The 26,045-nt window shown below is 35.6% G+C and overlaps 1 protein-coding gene across 2 annotated transcripts in view; it reads right to left on the reverse strand.

Annotated features, from left to right (window-relative positions):
- Positions 1-26,045, reverse strand: part of TMEM64 (transmembrane protein 64) — a 62,071-nt gene that overhangs the window by 26,449 nt on the left and 9,577 nt on the right. Inside the window, exons 2-3 of one of the 2 annotated variants that reach the window (XM_019925156.3) lie at positions 17,098-17,253; positions 8,604-10,923 (exon numbers count right to left, since the gene is read on the reverse strand). In XM_019925156.3, coding sequence (XP_019780715.2) covers positions 10,732-10,923; positions 17,098-17,253 — 348 coding nt within the window. In that variant the 3' untranslated portion in view covers positions 8,604-10,731. Of the gene's footprint in view, positions 1-8,603; positions 10,924-17,097; positions 17,254-26,045 lie in introns of those variants that run through there. The other variant, XM_073794582.1, reaches the window with a different exon arrangement.

The raw sequence follows: 26,045 nt of genomic DNA on the forward strand, positions 1-26,045 counted from the left end.
CTTATATCTCAGTGAGACAATTAGGGCCTCCCTTTCGCCCATGGAGCCTATATACAGTGTCCCCTGCAGAAATGGCAATTAACTCTGTCACTGAAAAAATGGGGAGCAGTGAGGGAAGGAATTCACATTTCTTAAATGTCTGTTATGGGATAAGTGCTTTGCATTTAACTTTTTTGGGGGGGATACAGTACAAAAATTGAATCAGAAGCCAACTACTGTTCACTTTCCTCTCTGCAGAGTTAACTCATTTAAATAATTCAGAACTTTAGGTTAGATGATTTGTCAAAGTAGTTTCTATAAAATTTCAACTTTTCTGTAGTATTACAACTAAAATTGTTTCTTTCAATCAGTTTGAATAAATCCTATTTTAGTTCTAATTTTGTCTATCAAATCAATAAGTACAAAAAGTCCATAAGCTAAGTCTGATAATAAGCTCAGTTGATATCTACTCCTGAGCGTTTAGTGCACATATTTAACCTTGAAAGCATTTTATAACCATATGCATACTTAGAACTTTCACTATCATTTCTTAAGCTTGAGACTAATGCTGGAGCCGAAATGATCTTATAACTGAACTGATGCCCTACTTCTACATCCAGGAGATATGATAACGCTTGCAACTGCTACCTAGGAATACTTTTCCTTTTCCTTTCAATTACTTTTTGTAAATTTCTCTGTATTTTGAAAATAGATTTTGCTTCTTTTGCTTCATGGGAATTATATCTATTTTTACATATAACAAACTTTTTTCTGAGTGACACTGTCTAACCTAAGTGCCCTAAAATTCATTTTTCTTGATCTCAATGATAAATATTTAAAACTAAGAGATTGGAATACATATTTTTCCATTTGTCTCAAACTATTTTGATAATTATTTGTTATTATTATAGATGCAATTTTCTAGGGCTTGATGTTTTCAGAGTGAGTTTAAAATTCAGCGTTAATCAAATTATATCAAGTTTAAGTGGATATGTAATAAAACTTTCACTTAATCAGGGTGATGGTCCCTGGGCTTTGTGGTGCTTCTGAAGCTTCCCATGTCACCAAGGCAACACAGGCTGGATGCTTTTGTGTCACTGCTTATGTAGGCTTCCCATCTGCCAAAGAGTGCACTAGTATAGAAGGCACAGAATGGGGGAATAAGATGCTCCGTTGCTAACTTTCTCTGATCCTGTGTCCTCCTCTTTCAACATGAGAATGCAGAACTAGATGAATCTTCATTCTTTTCAGCTTTAAAACACCTTTTTCCAAAATTGAACAAACTAATTTAAAAATAAATTTCCCTGGAGTATGAATGTTGAGAGTAGAAGAGAATGCAGTAAACGCAGTATGAGTTTCCTCTAAGCCATGCAGTTCTTAGGATGTGCTTCATCCTGTAAACATTTTGAAATTTTTATTTCAGAGATGGAAGAAAAGGAAAATTAAGGAAACATCCTAAGATTAATTGGAATTGGAACTATATTTAACTGCAGATACAAATTAGATACTTACTCTAGAGAGCCATGATTCTGCTCAAGAAGTAGATGAAAAATAAAATGAAATTGAGATGGAAATGGTCCTTTGGTACAGAATCATAGCCTCCACACTGTATACATGTGTAGATATTTTTTGACTTGCACAAAATTATATAGCAAATTGGTGACAGTCAGAAATAAAGTGCATATGTCTCTTAACCCCCAGGTCAATGATCTATTTAATTCTCTAATAACAGTATCTTCTGATATAAGCTAATGGTATCTCATATCAATAAATTATAACATATAATCAATAAGCTATATAAATTATAGGTTGTTCATTTTTCTCAGTATTTAAACAGTCTTCAGTCACTCCCATCTTAAGAGAAAAATCTTTTCTCAGTGGTTTCAACCTTCAGTGGGTATCAAGGTACCTGGAGCTCTTAAAAAATAGTCAGTGCCTAGGCCCTACCTGCAGAGATTATGAAAATAGGTGAGTAAGGGCAAAGCATGGATATTTTTTGAAAGGTGTCCAGGTGACTCAATGTGAGAGAACCACAGTCCTACCTCCTCCTTTATCTTTCCCCACTCCCCAGCTACTGCTTTCTCCTCTTTAATTCATAGCCTTTTAAAAACTTTAAATGACATAATTAATGTAGAAACTATACAAGCAATGCAAATTTTAGAGTAGGTAAAGAAATGCAAATCTTTTTGAAAAGCAGGTCCTTTTCTAATTAATTTCAACGTTAATTGTAATTTTCTATGCTCCCACTGCCAAGTTTATTGAGAGTGGTCTACATTTGCAGTCTTCATTTACACTTTAACACACTTGCACATGGCTTGCACACCCCCTACTTGCTTGTAATTACTGCCACCAAGTTACCAATGACTGCCTAATTGTCAAACCCAATGAATACTTTCAAGTTTTTAACTTATTTGGGCCTCTCTGTAGTATTTAACAGCCTCCTATTTCTCAAAACTTTTTCCTTCCATTGCCTATGACACTCCCTCCTGGTTGCTATTCTCTCTGGCTGCTCTCTATCAGTCTCCTAGTCACCATCGTATTCACTTGGTACCAAATCCACACCAAAAGCCTCAAATACCATCTATGTGTGTTGATAAGTTCCAAACCTCTATTCCCAGCCCATATCTCTGGACCCACATATCCACTTAATCAGAGAGATCATATCCTCTTGATCTCCATGCCTCATAGACATTTCAAACTCACCATCTCCCACATCTCCAAACTGCTCATAAATATGTCACCATTCACAGAACCTGAGGAGCCATCACAGCTTCTCCCCTTTTTTTGGCACCCTCATCCTATACTCACCAAATTTATTTTCTATACCTCTCAAATGTAACACTTTCTCTTTTTTAATTTTTTATTGTTATGTCTTATTTGTGGCCTTCATCATTTCTCCCCTGGTCTTCAGAGTGAGTAGTAGTCTCGACTCTTTAATTCCTCCAATATTCTTAGTGTCATATAAAATGCAGACTCAATTGCCACTTTGATATCTCCTCATCCATGAACATAAAATCCTAACTTCTTACTTTTTAATATTCTACATAAATCTATTCATGTGATATATATGTGGGTATATAACACACACACGTACACACACATCATATATGTAATTCTCTAGCCTTAATTCAATATTCCCACTTGCTCTCTATATTCTAGCTGTATTTAATTATTTGCCATGCTCTTGTGCTTTTGTCTTTAGAATGCTCTTCTTCCTCTTCCCTTGGACAATCTGCACTTATCCTTTCAAACTCAATTCAGTTATCACTAACTGTGGAATACTTTCCTACCCTGGTTCATTTCCCTCCCCCCCCACCCCCAGTTCCCTTTGTCCTTGTTGCAACTCTTGATTCTAATTTAACCTTCTGCCTCTATGGTATAAACATTTATCGTGGATCTGATCACATTTTATTGTAATTGTTCCTTTATTCTTCTACCTTTCCCACTAAATGAGAGTTCCTCTAGTATTATTCCTATCTCTCTAACTCCAAAGCCTAGCAGAATGTCTGATATCTAGTTAATTTTTTTTCAGTATTTTCTGAAAAAATGACTGACAATAAATGTTCAGAAAATTCGAATCTTGATAAAAGGGTAATATTGGCATCACAAACCACAATAAGGCAATAAACTTAAAGTCAACTGTTTATGAAGGAAATAACTTAGGTTCATAAGATATCAATTCAAATACGTCTAAGTTATATGTTGGCTTAAAAAATTAAAAGAGCTGCTGGTAGAGAAAGCAGTCCACTGGGGAAAACTTACTAGACTGAAAACTCCTTCAGTTTCCAACAAACAAACAAACAAAACCAACCCTCAAATAGCATAAAGTAGGATAAATTACAGTTTTCTTTGGTGAAACTTGTTTTCTTATTAGCATTTAGAAAGTGGCTAGCCTCACAGACATGAATAGAGTCTATGAGGTGTAAAGGAAGAGGAGAGACATAAATATACTGATGCACCAATTCAAACTATGTACACAATAAGGAAAGGAACAAAATTCCTATCTGCACAACTTTCACCTTTTACCTAAAAAGACTAAGACACATAACAATGTGTCTTAGTCTTTTTTAGTCACAGATCCCTTTGAGAACCATGTACTTTACAGCCCCTATCTGCAAAAAAACAATAAGCTAAATCTTCTTTAGAAAACTTCCCCAACCTTTACCTAAATACAATGATCTAAGTACTCCTTTCACTAATTACTCAATTTGTGCTATAATTTTTCACTGATATTTTACCCTGTACATATTATATAGTAGTTATTTTGTGTATATGTTCTCTCTCCAACTTCACTGTGTGCTCTGTAAACACAGGAGCCAGGTAAAAGTTTTAATACTCTCCCCTATTCTGTTCCATAAATGATCAACTCAATGTAGTCTGCCAAATATACACTCAAATAGTCAAAGTGCTTCTCAACTCCTAAAAGGTTGGTTTTGGGTAATAATACCTAACGCTTATTATATTCTTACTACCTACCAGGTATTCTCTCAGCACTTAACCCATTTTAATCTCTTTAATTCTCACAATTACCCCACGAGGTAGGCTATCATCCAGGTGAGGAAACTGAAGCACAGAGAGAAGTTAAGTAACTTCTTAGTGTTTCAAGGTCATGTAGCCAGGAAGCAGTGGTATTGGGATTTGACCACTGGCAGTTGGCCTTAAGAGAGCCAACTTCAATATTGTACTATATGACCTCGAGTACTTGAACAGAATATCTATCAATTGGGATGGTTTAATAAGAGGATGACTTCTACCATGCCAAAGAAAGGAATATAGGTTCACTTTACCTATTTTAAAAAAATTAGTGCAATTTTCCCCACTTTCCTTTTGGCTGTATTACCTTCATTCTCTCTCCTCTTCATTTCTTCTCTATTAGCCCCCCACACCTGCTCTCCACCACCATCAAAATAACCCATCTTAAGCTAGTAGGTTTCTTTTCACATTTTTCTCGCTACTCATTTAATCCGATATGGAGAGATGCACCTATTCACATGCACACAAATTCATGTATAGAAAGTCACATACAGAAACTCATGCACAGGAAAGTGAGATAGGACTTTTTCTCAAAAATGTGGTATTTTTACTTAGTTTTCTGCATCTCATTTATTTCACAAAACAATACTTCCTGGAAATCCCTCTAATTTACTGGCATAAATCTGGTTCTTCCTTTCTAAGGAAGTGGCTAGTCAATCTCCCATGGTATGGATGGTACATTATTTATTTAGCCATTCCCCTATTATGAACTGTGTTCACTTTGTCTCCAGTTGTTTGGCACTAAGAACAATGCTGCAATTAATATGGGGCATCAGAAATGCCAGAGGTGGAATGTGAAGTAGGCTCGCTGCGAATTCCTTCGAGGAAGTTTGCAGGAAGCTTCTCTATATATGGTCTTCCTGAATTCTCTCCTCTTCGAGCAGCAAGGAATATTAAGGTCATTCAGCTCCTTCTCAGCCTTTTAGAGGTCAGGGAGAGCTGACATATTTTTGTGCGACCGATATCAAACTTCCATTCGGAAACCCACAGGATTTCAAAGCTGAAGTCTCCCCAAGATCTGCAGCTTTCCAGCCTTTCTTACCAGCATTTGGCAGCCCATGCAGGAGAAACCCCTGCTCTGGTTTTCTATACCAAGACCCCCACAAACTCATAATAGAGTTGATCCTAGCAGCCAAGTGGAGGGAAGCAAAGACACTCTCAGGTTCAATGTTACCAGAATCTGTTCCAAGTCCATTTAATAATTTAATGCACTGCTATGAAACCTACCTAGAATGCTGATTCCAAGCAAAGCTGTCCTATTATACATTTAAAGTAGAAATATGATGACATAAAACCAGTTAGTTAACTTAATAGCAGAATAATGAACTGAAAAACCTTAGTGGAAAACTACTCAGTTCCCTGTCCTCCCAGCTGTGGTCAACTTGAGTGCAGGATTGTAAGAAATGAGCATGAAACAGGCCATGCATCAAAACATTTCTACTGAAAATGGCTTTATAACTAACAAAGACAGAATCAAAGAATTCACTCTTATGATGGTTATGAGTTTTATGCATCCTCGGATAAATATACTTACATTAAAACATAATTGTATACCTACTTCAAGAATTTTATAATTTTCAAATCACTCTTTTTTTCTGGTTCAATATATATTCTACTCACTCTTTTCTATTCAGCTTCGTGCATATTTTATGATTTTTAAGGCTTTCAATCAACAGGTTATCCCACAGAATATTAGTCACTGTTAAGACAGTAGTATCAGTTAGTAATTACTTAATTCAGATAATCAGGTTTGTTGAAACATGACAGAATGATTAAATATAAATTTACCACCTACATATATCCTGTTTTAACACTATCACACATATAATGCTTTCCCTAAAAATGTTCAATATTTAACTCATAATATTTAACTCATAATACTGTATACTATTAAAATATGTTTTCCCCACACTCTTGAGTGCTGACAGGCACCCTCAGCCAAGGAGAGTGAGCATGGCAGAAAGTACTGTACAATCTTGGGTAATGAACACACTGCTAACACATTTATCCAGTGAGTGTTCCACTGCACCACCCCAGCTGAAGGCAGTCTGCAACATGTGGTGTCCCGTCTTTGGCCTATTTTATGCTCTAGCAAGCAATTTTGACCTAAAATGTCTAGGAAACGTATACATGCAACAGGATGGGATCTGCTACAAATAAACAAGAACAAGTGTCTTTCTCAGTATTAAGACGAAAGTTTTATGGCAGCTGGAATGGGGCCTCAAGGAAACAGTCATAGAAACAGGGTAGAGGTCAACAGGAAATTAGATTTACCAAAGTCCTGTAACATTATGAAAGGCATCATAAGCATTACTGCAGCCTGAGATACATGACTAACAATTGTTTGACTGGCAGGTAGCATTTCATGATTTGGGGATATTAGAAAAAAAAACACAGAAGATCGAGTGTCAGTGTAAGACATCAGAACCATTTCTCCACAGGGCCTCTGCTATAACCATAACCACCCCCATCTAAGGTCAATTACCAGCATTCCCATTTTTAGGAGCATGTCCTCCTTTGTTCTTGAATTGCTCCCTCCCCTGGCATAATCTTTTATTTTCTCAGGCACACAAGTGATCTGGCATACCAATTATCAAAAGATTTTACTGATTTACCTTTAGAATTATCTATTTTAAATCTTCAGCTACCTGAGAAAATAGTTTGCAGCAATCACTTTGCAATTCAGAAGTACCAAGTTATTATTTAGTTGTTGAATTATTTAACAGTTTTCATTCAACATATGTGAGGTTATTGGAACTCCTTAGCTTTAAATATCCTGTGGAACAAGTGATTCCACTCCCTTCTTTTAAGCTTTTTAGGTTAAAGACATGACCTTTAAAAAAATTATATCCTGAACAGTTTATTATAACAGAAATTAGCAATGTCCAATTTAAAAACCAGATAGTGTTATTCAGACCACCATTCTGGTACACTGAGTGGCCTGTGTCTGAAACAAAATTCCATCATTGAAGTCATCAACCTAGGTCAGTATCATTGCTCCTGAGGTCCTCATTAAAGCTCTCTTATTCTCTGCAAATGCTGACTGGTTTTGAACAGCATGGATTTACCATGCATCTCAGGATTTACCTGCATCAACCTGGCACATACCTAGCAACTTTCAGCATTCTAAAGAAAGTCCCACAAATATTGACGTATGTAAGCCATAGCACCTTTCCTAAGAACAGTTCCAATCAGCATTGCACATTAACAAACACATACTGGTATATGCTTGTAGCTCCACCACCTAGCTCAGTTAGAGCAATGGTAAATAAGAGTAGATACTGAACTTAATAGCTTCTCAGGGAGGGAAATGTTTTATAGTCATAGGCTTGATCCTATCAGGGGAAAGTCTTCTTAAAAGGTTTGCAATTGGTTACAAAGTGCTTAAAAGGAGAGTATGGTTGGTTCTGAACAAACCCACAAAGTCACTTCTGAACATAAACTCAAAATACACATTCTAATGACAGAGATTTGGTTCTATTATTTTCACAAACCAAAGTACAGATTTCAAGTTATTTCACAAATCAGATGATCAAATGAAAATGGACATGAAAACATTTAGTAAATTATTATGTTTTTAAAAAGAGGTGCTGCTGTTTAAAAATAATTTACATGACAGAACTTGGCAAAGAGTAAACAAAATCATTAGTAATAACCCAGAAAATGTGGAAAACTAAGAAAAAGGCCCAACGAATTAAAAAGAGAACATATCTTTCATCAGATTTGAGATAAGGTATATTGTGTGCTTTTAAAAATATGCATAAAGCAACTTTATACTGCACTTAAATGATCTGAGAAATCCAAAACATTTTCTCTTATAAATATATACTCTACGACTGGATGTAATATTTGGGCAACATAAAAGGATCCTGTAGAAATTTGTTGCTGCCAGAAATCTGGGATACAGAGTTAAAGATGGAGTGAATAAGGCATGGTAATGCTTTGTACAATTTATAGACAGCTCATATAAAAAACCAGCTATCAAATAGCATGGCTATAAGGGAAAATAGTTTATGTGGAGGCTAGAGATGATGAACAAAAGGAAAACTGCAGCTTTAGATTAGTATTTTAGAAATAGTAAATCCATACTATTTTAAGTAAAAATGGATGATTTTATTATATAAAATTATGTTGGCAGAATACAGAAAATTACTTCTCTTTTACCTTTACATATTTATTTTAAGTACTAAGCAAAATGCAACAGTTGGAAGAACTCATGACGAACTACCAAAAGGTATTCATTTGGCAAAATTATTCAAGTTACAAAATGCTAATTAAATAAATGCACTTCAAAATACATGAAGTGTAATACAAGTGTATGAAAGTAGTGATCTTAAATTATTGATTTCTTTACCAAAAACTAAACACAAACAAGAAGCACAAGAGAAATACTGTCAAGTTAGACAGAAAAGAATAAATCAAACATATTGTTTATTGGGATAATTAAACTAAATAATTTTTAAAGATAACCAAACAAGTAATTAGGATTCAAAAAAGAATAATAATATTCCAATACTATATATTTTTTCTACCAATAAAATAAGGAAGGATTTGTAGGCCAATTGAATGCTATAGACTAGACCCAGGTGCCTATAAGATAATTTGCACTGAGTTCTTCTTGGTATGTACATATGAACTTCACTGTTACTCAAAGGCATTATGAAGGACAGGAAAACAATTATACCTGCAACAGGGCAAAAAATTTACACATTAAAGTGGTCAAATGCATCTTTAGCATAAAACTAAAATAATATGCTTACAAATAATTCTTTTGCACTTTAGTAAATCAGGGCAAAGATTTTACCCTAATGAAAAGGCATATGGGAGGTCTCTGATAAGGTGACATCTTCATAGCTAAAAAAGAGATACCTATTAGAAAATTTGCATTCATATCTATAATCTCCATCGTAAAAAAAATGAATCATTAAGTTCACAATTAAGCTATTTAAAAAATATAAGGTGATAAATGAATAACATGTCATATGAATCATATTGCCAAATCATTATATTCTATACACATAAGTGCTATTAATAAATACACTCAATTCATTCTACAGGAGAAAGAATTGCGAGACTTAATTTCACATTTCAGAATTCCTGAGTCTTAGAGAAAAATAAGTACCAGAAACCAAACAAAATAAGCCTACTCTACAGTATGGCAAATAATACAAATCTGGGCATTAAGTTAACATTACTTATAGTTTTAAAGATGAAGACTATGGGAAAAATATATATGTACTTCAATGGAATTATAAACATGATTTTAAAGCTTAGTGTTTTAGAAAGGCGTTTTGATCAAACAAGGCCACCTGAGTGACATCTTTAATGATGGTAAGCCCACCACTTTAAAGGAATAACATCTTTATTTCAAAGCCTAATTATGAATATAAAAAGAAAAAGAAGTTTATTTTAATAAAATGTTTTAGTAAGACTGCAATAGGACAGCCCTTTGATGGAAGACCTAAGGAGGGTAAAACCAATGTAATGAAATTAGAACTCAAGTTCTAATTTGAGCCACCACCCATTTAAATAATTTCCCTTTTGCTTTGCATATTACACAGTGAAACTAAAAAAGGTATCTTAAGAGCACTTCAGTCCCACAATGTAGGATTTAAGCTTGTGTGTATCGGTATAATTGATCCTTACAAAAATACATTCAAACAAAAGTTCACGACTATTTTCTAACTAGCAAGGAAAAGGAAAGCAAAGTGGTCCCACCTAAAACAATTAGAAAAAAAAAAAAAAAAACACACCGTTTATCCTTTCTGGAAAGACTACCAAAGCAAAGAATGTCCAATAATATTATACATTTAAAATTGCATACTTTTACTCATCTTTATAAGTAGGAAAGATGCTTACAACTATTCATAGACTTTATAAATAAAGACACTAAGCAAAAAAATATTTGGATTATTTCTCTATTCATAAGTACCCATAAAGAAAACGATGAAGAAAAACTAAAGTGCAGACCTATAGGCCATTATGGGTATAATAAATGATAAAGAGTTGCAGCCAAAATTGCATCTACATTTACACTTACTTATCCAGAAAATTATTCTTGCTTTTTAAAAAATGTGCAATTTAAAAACTAGTCAGTTTCTGTTTTGTTTTGTTTTTTTGTGCTGTAATACAATTAGAACTTGCATCTGCCCACTAGCGAGGGGACTGCTAGACCTTGGACCACACACTAGGCTCTGACAATCATACATTTCATTAGAATCATACAATATTGATTCCACCTCCAGAAAATGTTAGGGTTCTCTTGTTGTAGAATGAAGAGCCACTGATATTTGGTTGATTGCCTTTAACCAGAGAGGTTTTCAGTTCCATTTCGCAAGCTACAATAGCTGCATTCAATTCCACTTGAGCTCGATGAACTACATAAAACATGAGGCCTATACTTATAATAATCTGTGAATAAAAATAAAATATTACAGTTAACAATATTTTACATGGAAAAAGGGGAGAAATATATCCAATAAATATTTGTCTTAGAAATGTTACAAACAGGATGCTTGTCAAATACCGTTAGGTAAAATTTTTAAATAGTTTACACACAGTTGTCATTTATTCTTCCTTTGGCTGCCAGGTGTGGAGGGCCAAAATCTACAGGGTAACCATTATATGGTATCCGGTTAACACAAGGCAACTATACATCCCTTTTAGTCCATATTAAATGATGTTTGTTTGATACAAGTCAAGCTTCTCTCTTTGTACCAAAAAGTTTCCTTCAAGGAATAAAAAAAATTTCTACAATAGAGGTAAAGCTGGCTAAACTTTATTAATGTAATAATGTAGTATTATTTCTGTGCAGAACTATAAATGTCCATAGGTATTTTTAAGCCCACTTAGAGAGAAGCACTACCATTTGCAAATGACCTACCTGGTGCAGCCAAAATTTAAAATATTAAGAAACACTTTTAAAAAATGAAATGCCGGACTTCCCTGGTGGCGCAGTGGTTAAGAATCCACCTGCCAATGCAGGGGACACATGTTCAAGCCCTGGTCCAGGAAGATCCCATTTGCCATGGCGCAACTAAGCCTGTGTGCCCCAACTACGGAGCCTGTTCTCTAGAGCCCACGAGCCACAGCTACTGAGTCCACGTGCCACAACTACTGAAGCCTGTGCGCCTAGAGCCTGTGCTCCACAACAAGAGAAGCCACCATATGAGAAGCCCACGCACCGCAACGAAGAGTAGACCCTGCTTGCCACAACTAGAGAAAGCCCGCGCACAGTAATGAAGACCCAACACAGCCCAAAATAAATAAATTAAACAATTAAAAAAAATGAAATGCCAATAAGCTTCAAAAGAAATTAACTAGAGATTGTGAACACGAAACTGTCTATACTTTTCAAAACAAAAACAAAGGAACACGGTGAGGGGAAAAACGCCAGTCAAAGGGATAACTAGAAAAAGCTTTAAACTGAAAATCAGGTTCTAGTCTTGGTTTAGCCACTCACTAGTGCTGTGATTTCAGGTAAGTCCCTTTAAACCACATGGGCTTCTCCCACTGTCCAAAAGTTGTGGTCCCTCTGTGCTTAAACATTCTACATACAATTCAGCACAATGAATGTCTAAGCAGTCTACATCTTTTAAATGGTATTTATTCCAAAGTTCATTTTAAAGCAGTTCTTTAGAGTTCAGAGCAAATATTCTCAGTAGATATTGTTTAATGTCCCAGCAAGCTTTCAAAGGCTGCTCTAAGCATAGTGATCCTTAAATATAACACTGTTTCAATTAAGCCTACCTATAATTTTATGGGAGAAATATTCTAAATACAAGCGTTGAGGGAGGTAGGGGGAAGGGCAGGATACTGGGAGTAAGGTAGGTTGAGTAGATGGGGGAACCTGGAACTTGCACAAGGGAATCTGTACATGAAGCGAATACCCATTACTTAATACAAGTCTAATCAAATTAGTTATTTTATTCTATTTTTTATGTTATAGGAAACAAAGATATTTATTTTATTCATCCTTATTTAAAACATTTTCTTTTTTTAAATATTTTAATTTTATTGGAGTATAGTTGATTTACAATGTTGTGCTAGTTTTAGATGTATAGCAAAGTGATTCAGTTACAAATACACATACATTCATTCTTTTTTAGAGTCTTTTCTCATATAGGCTACCACAGAATATGGAGTAGAGTTTCCTATGCTGTACAGTAGGTCCTTGTTGGTTATCTATCTTATATATAGTAGTGTACGTATGTTCACCCCAAGCTCCTGATTTATCCCTCCCTTGCCAGTTTCCCTTTTGTAACCATAAGTTTTTTTTTTTTTTTTTTTTTTTTTTGCGGTACGCAGGTCTCTCACCGTTGTGGCCTCTCCCGCTGCGGAGCACAGGCTCCGGACACGCAGGCTCAGCGGCCATGGCTCACGGGCCCAGCCGCTCCACGGCATGTGGGATCCTCTCGGACCGGGGCACGAACCCGCGTCCCCTGCATCGGCAGGCGGACTTTCAACCACTGCGCCACCAGGGAAGCCCCATACATTTGTTTTTGATGTCTGTAAGTCTGTTTCTGTTTTGTAAATAAGTTCATTTGTATCTTTTTTAAAAATCAGATTCCACATATGAGTGATATCACGATATTTGTCTTTCTCTGTCTGACTTACCTCACTTAGTATGATAATCTCTAGGTCCATCCATGTTGCTGCAAATGGCATTATTTCATTCTTTTTTATGGCTGAGTAGTTATTTCATTGTATACCACATTGTTATTTCATTGTACCGATCCTCCCGGACTGGGGCATGAACCCCTGCCCCCTGTATCGACAGGCGGACTCCCAACCACTGTGCCACCAGAGAAGCCCCAAATTAGTTATTTTAAATGTAGGCCTTTAAATCTTGTCTTTGTTCTCTAACATATGAGCTCTCTTAAAAACACAAGACATACTTATTGAACACCCTAAGTTTGATACTATGTGGATGGTGATACAATGTAAAGAGATGAAAAAAATGTTAACTAATTGGGGGAGGGTGTGGATGAGATGCTAAGTTCTGCTTAGGACATGCTGAATTTGAGGTGCCTATTAGATATCCAAAGCAATTCAGTGAATGGGTCTAAAGGTATGGAAAGAAGGCTGAGCTGAAGATGTGTATTAGGGAGTCCTTGCAATAAACATAATAGCAGCAACCACAGTAACTTGATTTACCAAGAAGAAAAGTTTTCAGAGTGAGACTAAAAAGCTCTGGCTAGAATCTTGAGGAAGACCAAGTTAGGGGTGAAAAGAGAAGGAGGTGCTGATAAATGAGCCAGGCAAACAGCAAAAAAGATCAGGAGAGTGTTATCAAAGAAGCTAAGAGAAGAAGGTGTTTTTAAAAGGCATAGTCAACAGAATCTTAGGTTGTTAAGATGAGAACTGGAAAGTGTATCTGATTTAGAGAAGATTAGTGATGAAAGCTTGAGGGAAGAATTTGGTGAGGCCACAGAAAATAAGTTTAGAACCACTGAAAAAGTCTTTTGGGTTCCCAGCAAGGGTGAATGGGCTACATCTTTACATGGGATTTTCCCCCAGATGCCTTTCTGGAGCCCAGGGCCTGGCAATGTGTACTGACTCTTCCCAACAGCCCAGTGAAGTAAACAAAACAAAAACACAAAAAACTTTTTTAAAAGTTTCCCTATTAAAATGAAAAAAAAAAAAAAAAAAAAAAAAGAACAAAAAGAAAAACAAAAGAATCAAACCCAAGTAGAAAGACAAGTTTTAAAGGGGAAAGCCTACAGAAAGTGATTTCTTCCGCTGTTAACTGAAAAGCAAGCCGAGAGTATGAGCAGAACATAAGAGGGTTAGTACATTTCTTAGTTGGAAATTGAGGGGTTTCCCATTTGAAGACTTTTGATTTTTCTGTTAAGCAAGAGAGGTAATCTGTTGAGAATGAAGAAGGAAGCCAGGAGAGGAGGAAAAAAACTGTGAGGAGGGTGAGGATAAGTTTGAAATAGTCATTGAGGAAAATGGGGGAACGGGAAGACAAAGGAAACAGAATATAGGGCAGTGTTGAGAAACCAGCTGAAGGTTTGCAACCATGAATTAAACATCACCAACTTGCTTGGTTGTATGACTTCCCCAAAAGAGCAGGTGCTAAAGCAGATCAAAACTTGCATTTATCCAGGATTGGGGTTTTGGCTGATGAGTACACACAAAAATATATGGAAAAGATTAACTGAACTGACAAACCATGGAATCTAAGTTGGATTTCAGTACAGTAAATACTTGTGCCTTCCTCTGAACATCTGTTTGGTATTTCTTTGATTTTACAGACACTGTGGACTCTATTTAGGTGGCTACAGTGGGAGGCAAATTTGTGGCTCATTTCTAGTGAATATGAGGAACCTCATGTTATTTACTCTGCTAACTTTAACCTATGCTTCATCCTTTTTTCCTATGCTAATTTTCTCCTTCAAGATGACTTCTTTCTCCTCTCTTTTTATTCTCCTGTATATCTTTTGTAAGCTAAATTAAATCCTCCCTGAAACAAATTACAAGTAACATCATCAATATATCCAATCAAGGCATAAACATGCCTTCACTTTTTTGTTGTTGTGGTGGTTGTTTTTTGTAAATGTCTGGGCTAAGAAACATTTACCTTTTTCCCCCTGTTTTGTATCCTAAGCTTAAATAATTTGCCAATTCAAGCAAAGGGGTAAGAAATCGCTTAGAAAAAAGAACATCCTATATTTTAAGAAGCACCACTGACAAATGCATGAACTAGTTTGTTCTATTACAATTCCATTGATTATAGTTGAGTAATTTACTAAGATGCATAGAAATATAAAGTATCAAATAGTGAATATCTTCTGAAAACTACTAATAATGAGGAATTCTAATTACAATGTCAAGAAAAAAAGATGTTTCAAATTGTTTTCAGGAAACTTGAAAAACATAAAATATGCTTAAATATACTAAAAAAATCAATCTGAGAATGTAGTGTACATCAGAATCTTAGAGTACCTTGGGATGATTATAAACATAAATTATTAACATAGATACTACGTAACACATAGAAAGTTTAGTATGTGATTGGCATGCTACATTAATAAAAATAAACCAACTGTAACAAAAACTCTAAACCTATAGCAGGTTATCTTAAAAAAATGTAGCTCTGAAGAAAAAATAGTAAAGAAAAATAAAAACTGACTTCCTGAATATCAAAACTATTACAAAATTTTTGTTAAAGCAAGCCCTTTCACTGACAAGCTTTATTTATAGTTTAATGTAAATATTCTTGGGCTTACTTTGTTTACTAAACTTGTACTGCATAAGCACAAAGAAAATTAACTCTGGCTTTATTTATCGTAGTATTTTTAATACAATATAGTACCTCAATAAATTGAGAATACCACTAACAGTAAATTGCAATGTGACACCATATATTCAATAACAGTATAAATTAAAACTTACAAGTCAAGGGACCAGTAAGTTAAGTCAGCTATCTCACTAGTATTATCTGCTCAGTAGACCGTTGGTTATAAGTGTGGTCTCTAGAACCAACTGCCTTTGTTCAAATCCTGATCCTACCCCTTGCAGCTCAGACATTAGACAAATTATTATCCAATGGTGTGCTAGTAAATTAGCTCTTAAGGATCAGAGGTGGGAAGCTTGACTTAGAGCACTTGCCATTTTCCATAACTGTAGATACCCCCGTCATGACCAATTTCAAGCTACCAGTGTGACATCACTGAATGTACAATTGGCTCGAGATAATAGATAATAAAATTATATGCCTACTAAGGTTTTGGTAGGCATTAAATGAGCTTAAATATATGGCATATAAAGCATTCAATAAATGTTAGTGACCATCATCATCATCTTACTAAGTCATCAAAAATTATGGTGATTTTATATTTTGGTAAATCTCAGGAATGAAATGTATCACAAGCAAATGAATTTTTAACTCTTCCTGCATATACTTTAAGGCACTGAATAAGTCTGCCTACATAGCAGGAGTTTCCTCTTTTATTAACCTCTTATATTGAATTGTATGTACCCCAAACTATGCTATAATCTGCATGGTAGTAATAATTTATTATACAAATATTATTTGAACTTATAATGGAATACTTCTATACTTTTTATAAAGCAATACTTTCTAAAAAATTTTTGTTCACATCAAAATGTACTAGAAATAAATTTACATTGCCAGTATAATAATCTAAAAAATACAAATAGAAGAGTTCAATACCTTCCAAATTTGAAGGTAAAGTAACTAAGATAAAAACCCAACCCCACCAAATCTCATTATCTTTAGAAATGTAGTATTAACACTTCATACAAACTCAAAACAGTATTTGATTTAGTCATGACTTTGAAAATAATCACTGCAAAAGAAACCTATTTTTGTCATTCCTTTTTTTTGTGTTTAAGAGAATTTTCAATAAGTGTCAATTCAGTTCTATATATTTCCATATATCCACACAATTAAAAATGTAAGTGTTGTCAAAATATGAAGTAGTACTGAAAGAACAAGAAAAGGTGTAAAAAGGAAAAAATCTTCTTAAATTATTTTCAGTGAAATTTCTTAGATTTGAATCAGTAATGTCATACAAAAAGGAAACAAAAAAAGACAAGCCTTGGCCTTAAACTCACCTGTAAACAAAAAACAAAATATCCACTAACACTTTGTTCTGCAATGACATCTTCCATGGTCCTCAGGGTGGTACCCAAATAAGAATTCAGGAGCTGGGTAGGAAGCAGTCCAACCGAAGATGCCATCAGATAGTTGGGTAAGGAGAGATCAGTAATCTAGAAGAGCAGATTAAATGGAATGATTCATTACAACATAAAATTTCAACTTTACATAAAATTGTGGTACAAGTCTTGCTAGCAGTTTTCCCTTGGAGTAGAGGAAGCTGAACTACTTTTCAAAGCATTCTGGTTTTTAAAAATGATTATAAAGGGAATACATACAGAATGTAAAAGATGAAATAAAAGTTTAAAGAAAAATTTTAATATTCTATTATTCTGCCATTGAAAGCTAACATTTGTGACTATTGTTTTTTCCTTACACGTAAATAAAATGTGCACACACAGATCACTCTGTAAAAACAGTTTTTTAAGTCTTCCTCATGTCATTTAAATATTCTTCATAAGCATACTTAAATGGCAATGTGGTCACTGGGCTTTGAAGCCAGGTAACTCTAGAATGACATTTAAGGGCGGAGTCTTTGAATATCAGTTTTTTCATTTGTAAAATGAGGATAATAACCACTACCTTACATGATTGTTGTTAGGATGAGAAATATTTGTAAATATCTTAACAAATGCTAGCACATGACTGACACTCAAAAAGGTAGAAATTATTATTATTATACAATTACACTATTGGGTTGGCGAAAAGGTTCATTCAGTTTTTTTCCATAAGATGGCTCTAGTAGCACTTAGGTGTCTTTAACTTCATTCGAAACAATTTTGTTAGATTGTATTGTGACAGCTGTCATATCGGTGTGCATTTAAACAATAACTTATCAAAACTGAATTTTTGTGTAGCCATTTTAATATTAAAGATGGAAGAAAAAAGCAAGATTTTCTGCATATTATGCTTTATTATTTCAGGAAAGGTAAAAACGCAGCTGAAACGCAAAAAAAGATTTATGCAGTGTATGGAGAAGGTGCTATGACTGAACAGTGGTTTGTAAAGTTCCGCGCTGGAGATTTCTTGCTGAACGATGCTCCACTGTCAGGTAGACCAGGTAAGTTGATAGTGATCAAATCGAGACATTAATTGAGAACAATCAACGTTAAACCACATGGGAGATAGCCAGCATACTCAAAATATCCAAATCAAGCATTGAAAATCATTTGCACCAGTTTGGTTATGTTAATCGCATTGATGTTTGGGTTCCTTGTAAGTTAAGCGGGGCGGGGGGGGGGGTGGGGTGGGGGGGTGGGTGGGGGGGGGGTGGGGGGAACCCTTCTTGATGGTATTTTCGCATGCGATTCTCTACTTAAACGTAACAAAAACATTCTGCTTTTAAAACAAATTGTGATGGGCAATGAAAAGTGGATACTGTACAATAATATGGAATGGAAGCGATCGTGAAGCAAGCGAAACCACACCAAAGGCTGGTCTTCATCCAAAGAAGGTCATGCTGTGCATATGGTGGGATTGGAAGGGAGTCCTCTGTTATGAGCTCCTTCTGGAAAACCAAACGATTAATTCCAACGAGTACTGCTCCCAAGTAGACCAACTGAAAGCAGCTCTCGATGAAAAGCGTCCGGAATTGGTCAACAGAAAACGCATAATCTTCCATCAGGATAATGCAAGACTGCATGTTTCTTTGATGACCAGGCAAAAACTGTTACAGCTTGGCTAGGAAGTGCTGATTCATCCACCATATTTACCAGACACTGTACCTTCGGATTTCCATTTATTTATGTCTTTAAAAAATTCTCTTAATAGGGTTTCCCTGGTGGCGCAGTGGTTGAGAGTCCGCCTGCCGATGCAGGGGACGCGGGTTCGTGCCCCGGTCCGGGAAGATCCCACATGCCGCGGAGCTGCTGAGCCTGTGAGCCATGGCCGCTGAGCCTGCGCGTCTGGAGCCTGTGCTCCGCAACGGGAGAGGCCACAACAGTGAGACGCCCGCGTACCACAAAAAAAAATATATATATATAAAAAAAATATATATATATATATATATATATTTTTTTTTTTCCTCTTAATGGAAAAAAGTTCAATTTCCTGGAAGGATGTAAAAGGCACCTGGAACAGTTCTTTGCTCAAAAAAAGTTTTGGAAAGATGGAATTATGAAGTTGCCTGAAAATGGCAGAAGGTAGTGGAACAAAACAGTGAATGCATTGGTCAACAAAGTTCTCAGTGAAAATGAAAAATGTATACTTTATTGTTACTTAAAAGCCAAAGGAACTTTTTGGCCAACCCAATAACACTGCGTGGATGTAGCACAATTTAACCATTCTTTTGCTGTAGAACATCTAAAATTGTTTCCTTAGTTACTTCTTTGTGTATATGTGATTACGTATTTTTTTTTGCTATTATAAATTTTTTAAACCTATATGAAAACCTTTCTACATTAACCTCTGTGGGAGAACAGTGTCTAAAATATCCCCAATAAATCCATCTCATAGTATTCATGCCCTTGTGTGATCCTCTCCCCTAGAGTGTGGGCTGGACCTAGTGCTTTCTTCTAGCAAACAGACTGCACAGCATAAGGATGAGATGTTAGTTCCAAGATTAGGTTACAAAAAAAAACAGGACTTCCATCTCTCCCTCAAGAAGGTAAGTTACCATGTTGTAAGCAGCTCTATGGAGAGGTCCTTGCTGTACCAAGGAACTGATGCCTTCAGCCAACAGCTAGCAAATACCTGAGACCTGCCAACAGCCACCAGAGTAAGCCTGGTAGCAGATTCTCCCCCAGTGGAGCCATAAGATGGCTGCACCTCTGGTCAACATCTTTTTTTTTTTTTTTTTTCTGGTCAACATGTTGATTGTAGTACTGAGAGAGAACCTGAATTAGAGGCACCTAGCTATGCTGTACAGGAATTCCCGACCCACAGAAACTGTGAGATAATAAATGTTTATTAAGCCATTCAGTTTTGGAGTGATTGTTACACAGCAAGAAATGACTAATATGCAACTCCATTATTTTAGGAAAGATCATTCGGAATGGAATTACTGGATCAAACAGTAAAAACTGTTTTCCCAGAAGGTTCACAGTTTTACATACCTATCAGTAAGTAATGTATAGGTGTGTCCATTTCATCATACTCTTACCAACTTTAAGTTTTAAATTTCAATCTTTCTTAGTTTGATAGGGGTAAAAATAATGTTTGATCATTGTTTAATCTGTACTATTTTAATTTATATTTACATTAGTTTTAAATATACATTTGCACATCTTTATGGCTTTATTTGTTCACATTTGCTCATTTTTATTGAAATGTTAAGTGTTTTCTTATTTATTCATGATATTTATTCTTTTTATAGTAAGGGCAACTTTTTGTCCATTATATGTGGTAAATATTTTCTTTTAAAGTGTCTCTTTAATTTTATGTTTTGACATTCAAATGTTTCTAAATTTATACATATATTATTTATATATATTATTAATTGTTTCCTCTGATTTTCCATTGCTTTTAGCTTAAGAATGTCTTTTCAGAACCCATTGTTAATTTCTTCCTATATTTCTTTTATTATATTTTCCTTTTAATATTTACCACTTATTCCTTCTGCAATTTATTTGAATTAAAGGTGAGGATTCCTTATTCCTCCCTTTCCCCAGTAGCCAATTTTCCTAGCATTATTTATTGAATAATCAATAACTTCTCCAGCAACATATGATGTTTACTTTATTATAAATGAAGTTACTGTATATAAAGGGCTCTATTTGGGACTCTAATACTGTCCACTGATATCTTAAACCTTGTGTTGAAACCAAATTATTGTAAAGACTATCAATTTAATATCTCATAAGGAATTTCCCATCCTTCAAACCCCTATTACTCTTCTTTCTAAAATTTGTATAACCTTCTTACCTATTCATTTTTACAGATATATTTTAGGATCACTCTGTCACTCAAAAAAATTAGTAAATATTAAACTAGGATTAAGGTAAATTTATAAATTAATCTGGACAGAGATGCAATCTCCAGAATATTCAGTCCTCTTATCAAGAAATGTTTTTATAATTACTTAAAAATCCTCCACATTTCTTACTAAAGTTTGGTGGTTTTATTCACATGTATCAGTTATTTCTTATTAGTTTATTTCTAAGCATTCTGTGTTATAGTTGTTGTTGCTACTGCCATTAATTTTGAGAATAACTTTTCCACATCCTTAACTGGGTATTACTGTTATATAAGAAAGCTAGTGGCTATTTTATTAAATTTCACTTTCATTAATTTTTAGAGTCTGGTATTTTAATCAGCTACAGGTTACTCTATAACTACAATCTAACCTAATAATTATGTAAATCATGTTTTCAATAAAGATACATTTATCTCTACTCATAGATGATTAATTGGAGATACACCACTGCTGGTTTAGAAAGAATTACTGCAGTGACTGCTTGTTAAAGATTCACCTAAACAATTACTGACTCAAAGACTGCTCCATGCAAGATGCTCTGGTAGGTGCCTGCAAGAGAGGCAGTACGACACAACTTTTACCTTGAAGAATTTACACACTGACAAGTACACACACTACTTCAGAAACAGGCAGAAAGGGAGCCTTGAGAAGAACTACACAGAAAGTATTAAAGAGTAAACAGGGATTAAAATCTCTGTAGGAGTGGGGGGGGGGGGCAAAGGGCAATATTGTGGAATAAGAGGAATTTGAAATGAACTCCACAAGCTAATATGGGTTTGGCAGGCAAAGATAGGTGGGATGAGGAAGTTAAGGTGTTCCAAGAAGAGAATGAATAAGGACAATGTGGTAGGGAACATACAGGATGTATTAGTAAAGTTAGCAGTACAGTTTGGATTATTTATAGGGCAAGGGAATCCTGTAAAATAAAGACAGGGCAAGTATTTGGGGTGATACTTGTTATGGGCCTTGGGTGAAAGGCGAATGAGTTTGTACTCAGTAGAAAAGCTCTGGGGAGTCTAATGACATGAATGACATGAATGGGGCTAAGTATTAGGAAGGTTCCTCTATCAGTCTGGAGCACTTACAGGAATGGAAAACTTGCTTTAGAATTAAACATGTCAAATATATAAAATAAGTAAATATGACAAAAATGAATCATAAAAATTATTACACTGCAGTTAATAATAACATTATATGTTAGGGAAGTTATTTTTAAAATAAATATTTAAGTTCCAAAATATCAGAATGCAAAGCTTCAGTTCATAATCTTTAAATGTAATGAAGTTTCTCCAAAGAGAACACATAATTGACATTCATGGATGACGTCAATAATATCCAAACGGCTATTTTAAGAACAGATATCATAAATCTGAAACAACCCTGCCACTTAACTCTTTAACAAGACCCTTGTCCAAAGCATAAATCAAAGTTTATCAAACGTTTCATGACCGAACCTCATCCTACAGAAAAAGCAAGTGTTATTATTTAAATACGGTTCTTTTCTGAAAAGCTGCATAGCTAAATAAAGCAAAGAAACTAATTTCAGGTAATCATTGTAAACTGTTTTGCTGGCATGTCAAATAATTTAACCAATAGAACAAAACAATAATACACACACATACAGTTTTTCAACTATTACTAAGTGTATTAAAGATAAACAGTTTCTAAATTATTCTAATATGGCATTTCCTATAAGCCATGATCCTATTCAGAATCTGCACCTAGTTCCAGTCTTTGACAAACAAAGCTAATTTAGAATACCTGTTCCCACAAAGAGACCCATCCAACCTTCTTTCCCTGGTAAGCCTTTACCCACCGACTTTTAAAAAAACATGTCTCCCAATCCAAAAATGGGCAGAAGATCTAAATAGACATTTCTCCAAAGAAGATATACAGATTGCCAACAAACACATGAAAGAATGCTCAACATCATTAATCATTAGAGAAATGCAAATCAAAACTACAATGAGGGCTTCCCTGGTGGCGCAGTGGTTGAGAGTCCGCCTGCCGATGCAGGGGACACGGGTTCGTGCCCTGCTCTGGGAAGATCCCACATGCCGCGGAGCGGCAAGGCCCATGAGCCATGGCCGCTGAGCCCGCGCGTCCGGAGCCTGTGCTCCGTAGCAGGAGAGGCCACAAGAGTGAGAGGCCCGTGTACTGCAAAAAAAAACAACAAAAAAACAAAAAAACTACAATGAGATATCATCTCACACCGGTCAGAATGGCCATCATCAAAAAATCTAGAAACAATAAATGCTGGAGAGGGTGTGGAGAAAAGGGAATCCTCTTGCACTGTTGGTGGGAATGTAAATTGATACAGCCACTATGGAGAACAGTATGGAGTTTCCTTAAAAAACTACAAATAGAACTACCATATGACCCAGCAATCCCACTACTGGGCATATACCCTGAGAAAACCATAATTCAAAAAGAATCATGTACCACAATGTTCATTGCAGCTGTATTTACAATAGCTAGGACATGGAAGCAACCTAAGTGTCCATCAACAGATGAATGGATAAAGAAGATGTGGCACATATATACAATGGAATATTACTCAGCCATAAAAAGAAACAAAATTGAGTTATTTGTAGTGAGGTGGATGGACCTGGAGTCTGTCATACAGAGTGAAGTAAATCAGAAGGAGAAAAACAAATACTGTATGCTAACACATATATATGGAATCTAAGAAAAAAAATGTCATGAAGAGCCTAGGGGTAGGACGGGAATAAAGACACAGACCTACTAGAGCATGGTCTTGAGGATATGGGGAGGGGGAAGGGTAAACTGTGATGAAGTGAGAGAGTGGCATGGACATATATACACTACCAAACATAGGGTGGATAGCTAGTGGGAAGCAGCCGCATAGCACAGGGATATCAGCTTGGTGCTTTGTGATCGCCTGGAGGGGTGGGATAGGGAGGGCGGGAGGGAGGGAGACGGAAGAGGGAAGAGATATGGGAACATAGGTATATGTATAACTGATTCACTTTGTTGTAAAGCAGAAACTAACACACCTTTGTAAAGCAATTTTACTCCAATAAAGATTTTAAAACAAAACAAAACAAAACATGACTCCTTGTCCTACTTTCCAAAAAGACATTAAATGTGAGCCTAGAGTATTCCCACTGGAATTCCTGACTACAATACCCCGGGATCTTGGCTCAGGACTGTTTTCCTACTCCAAAGACTCCTAGAAATCTCAGCCTAGGATGTCAGTGTTATCCTGCTGGTTAGATTCTGTGATCAGAAATACTCCAGTGAGTGTTCCAGGGATGGTGAATGCTACCTGATAGCCATCTTCCCATGCTTTTAAAACTCTAGAAGCACCATGAAAGTATACACATTCTTATTCTCAGAGGTACTGTGATTTACTTGGAGATGTAACTCACTTGTCTGGGTCAGTAGGGGTTACTGTAGAATATTACTTTACCATATACCAGATAGATCCTGAAAACAAAGACGTGCCCATCTGAAGGAAAAAAAAGAGAAACAAACACTTAATTCTGAATAGCAAGAGCTGATTCTTCTCTGAACACATATTTTTGAAGCTGACAATAAGAGAACTCTGTCTTTAGATGGATCACTCAGATGCTCACTGAACCTGAGGCCTGCTGTCCTTTCAGGCACGGCACAAAGCACAGCTCCCCTGGCAATCCTGCCTCCAGCCCCTCTGCTTTCTCTATTTATGGCTGTTTACACAATGGCTTTACGGGCTTTAATTTAACACACTAAGAAACTTTATCATTTTTACAAAGAATATCTTGACACAGATCGAGTGAAGAATATAAAGGTGATCTGTGTATGGAAGAACTCAAATTTTATCCATAGCTTTGTGAATCTCTATTAGTTTTGGCAAATTACACCTTCCTGTATAGGTGTGTTTCTTAGTTTATATAAAAGCAATGCTGCTTATTGACAAAGTTACTATTAAAGTAAATTCCAATTAAAATATATATTTAGTAATATTATACAGAAAAAAATCATGAATCCCTATAATAATTTTTAAGGAATGGTCAAAAGAAGTTAAAATGACTACATTTGCTCTTTTCATCTAAATATTATTGATAAATTATATATTTTATAATATATATCCTAAATATTGATACTTACTATCAATATTTCAGAAACAGAGAGGGAGAAATAGTCAACAAATGGCAAGTAGTTTTCATTTCCAGAAATATGAAATTTTAAAAACTGGTTAAAGGAAAAACATTAACTGCCCATTCCCTTCCCTCCCCAAAATACCTCTTTCAGGGTTCCCAATCTCAGTTGCCCTAGCTAAACACTTCAGAAGTCAGTCACAGCACTCATTCTTCCCTCATTCTCACATCCAATCATCTACCCTTTCTTATGGATTCTACCTTTTACATATGTTAGAAATCTACCCATTGTCTGTGCCTATTCCTATTCAGTCTCCCCCTCTCTAGTCTTGATACTCTAGACCTACCCTCCACTCACAACCTATGCTAAATTTTGCAGAAATCTTTTAAAAATGCAAATCCAATCCTGCTTAAACTCCTTCCTACTGCCATCAGAATGAAGGTCAGGTTCTTCAACATGCAAACTGCTTCATGACCTGGCCTCTGAATGTCTCATGCTTCATATCACACTATGTTCCAGACACATCAAAATTCTCTTGTTCTTAGAACATTCCTTGCTCTCTTCTTTTTGGGCCTTTATACATTGTTCCTTCTGGCAAGAACACTTAGACCCTTCCTCCCACTCCTTTTATTTGGGCAAAGTCCCAAACTATCTTTCACTACTCAGTCATCAATTTCTCTAGTACACCTATCCCAAGGTCCCAAGTCTGCATTAAGAACTGCTCTCAAGTTCTCTGACAGACACTATTACTTGCCAAGTCCCTTCACACTAGAGAGTAACGGAAGGTTTCACCATCTGTTTGCCCTTTACCCCTTCCTCCGACTATAAGTTTGTAAAGGAAGGGACCCATCTGTCTTGGTCCTCATTGTGTCTCTAGTCTTTAGTATG

Source organism: Tursiops truncatus, chromosome 17 (genome assembly GCF_011762595.2).
Source record: "Tursiops truncatus isolate mTurTru1 chromosome 17, mTurTru1.mat.Y, whole genome shotgun sequence".
Lineage (NCBI taxonomy): Eukaryota > Metazoa > Chordata > Mammalia > Artiodactyla > Delphinidae > Tursiops > Tursiops truncatus.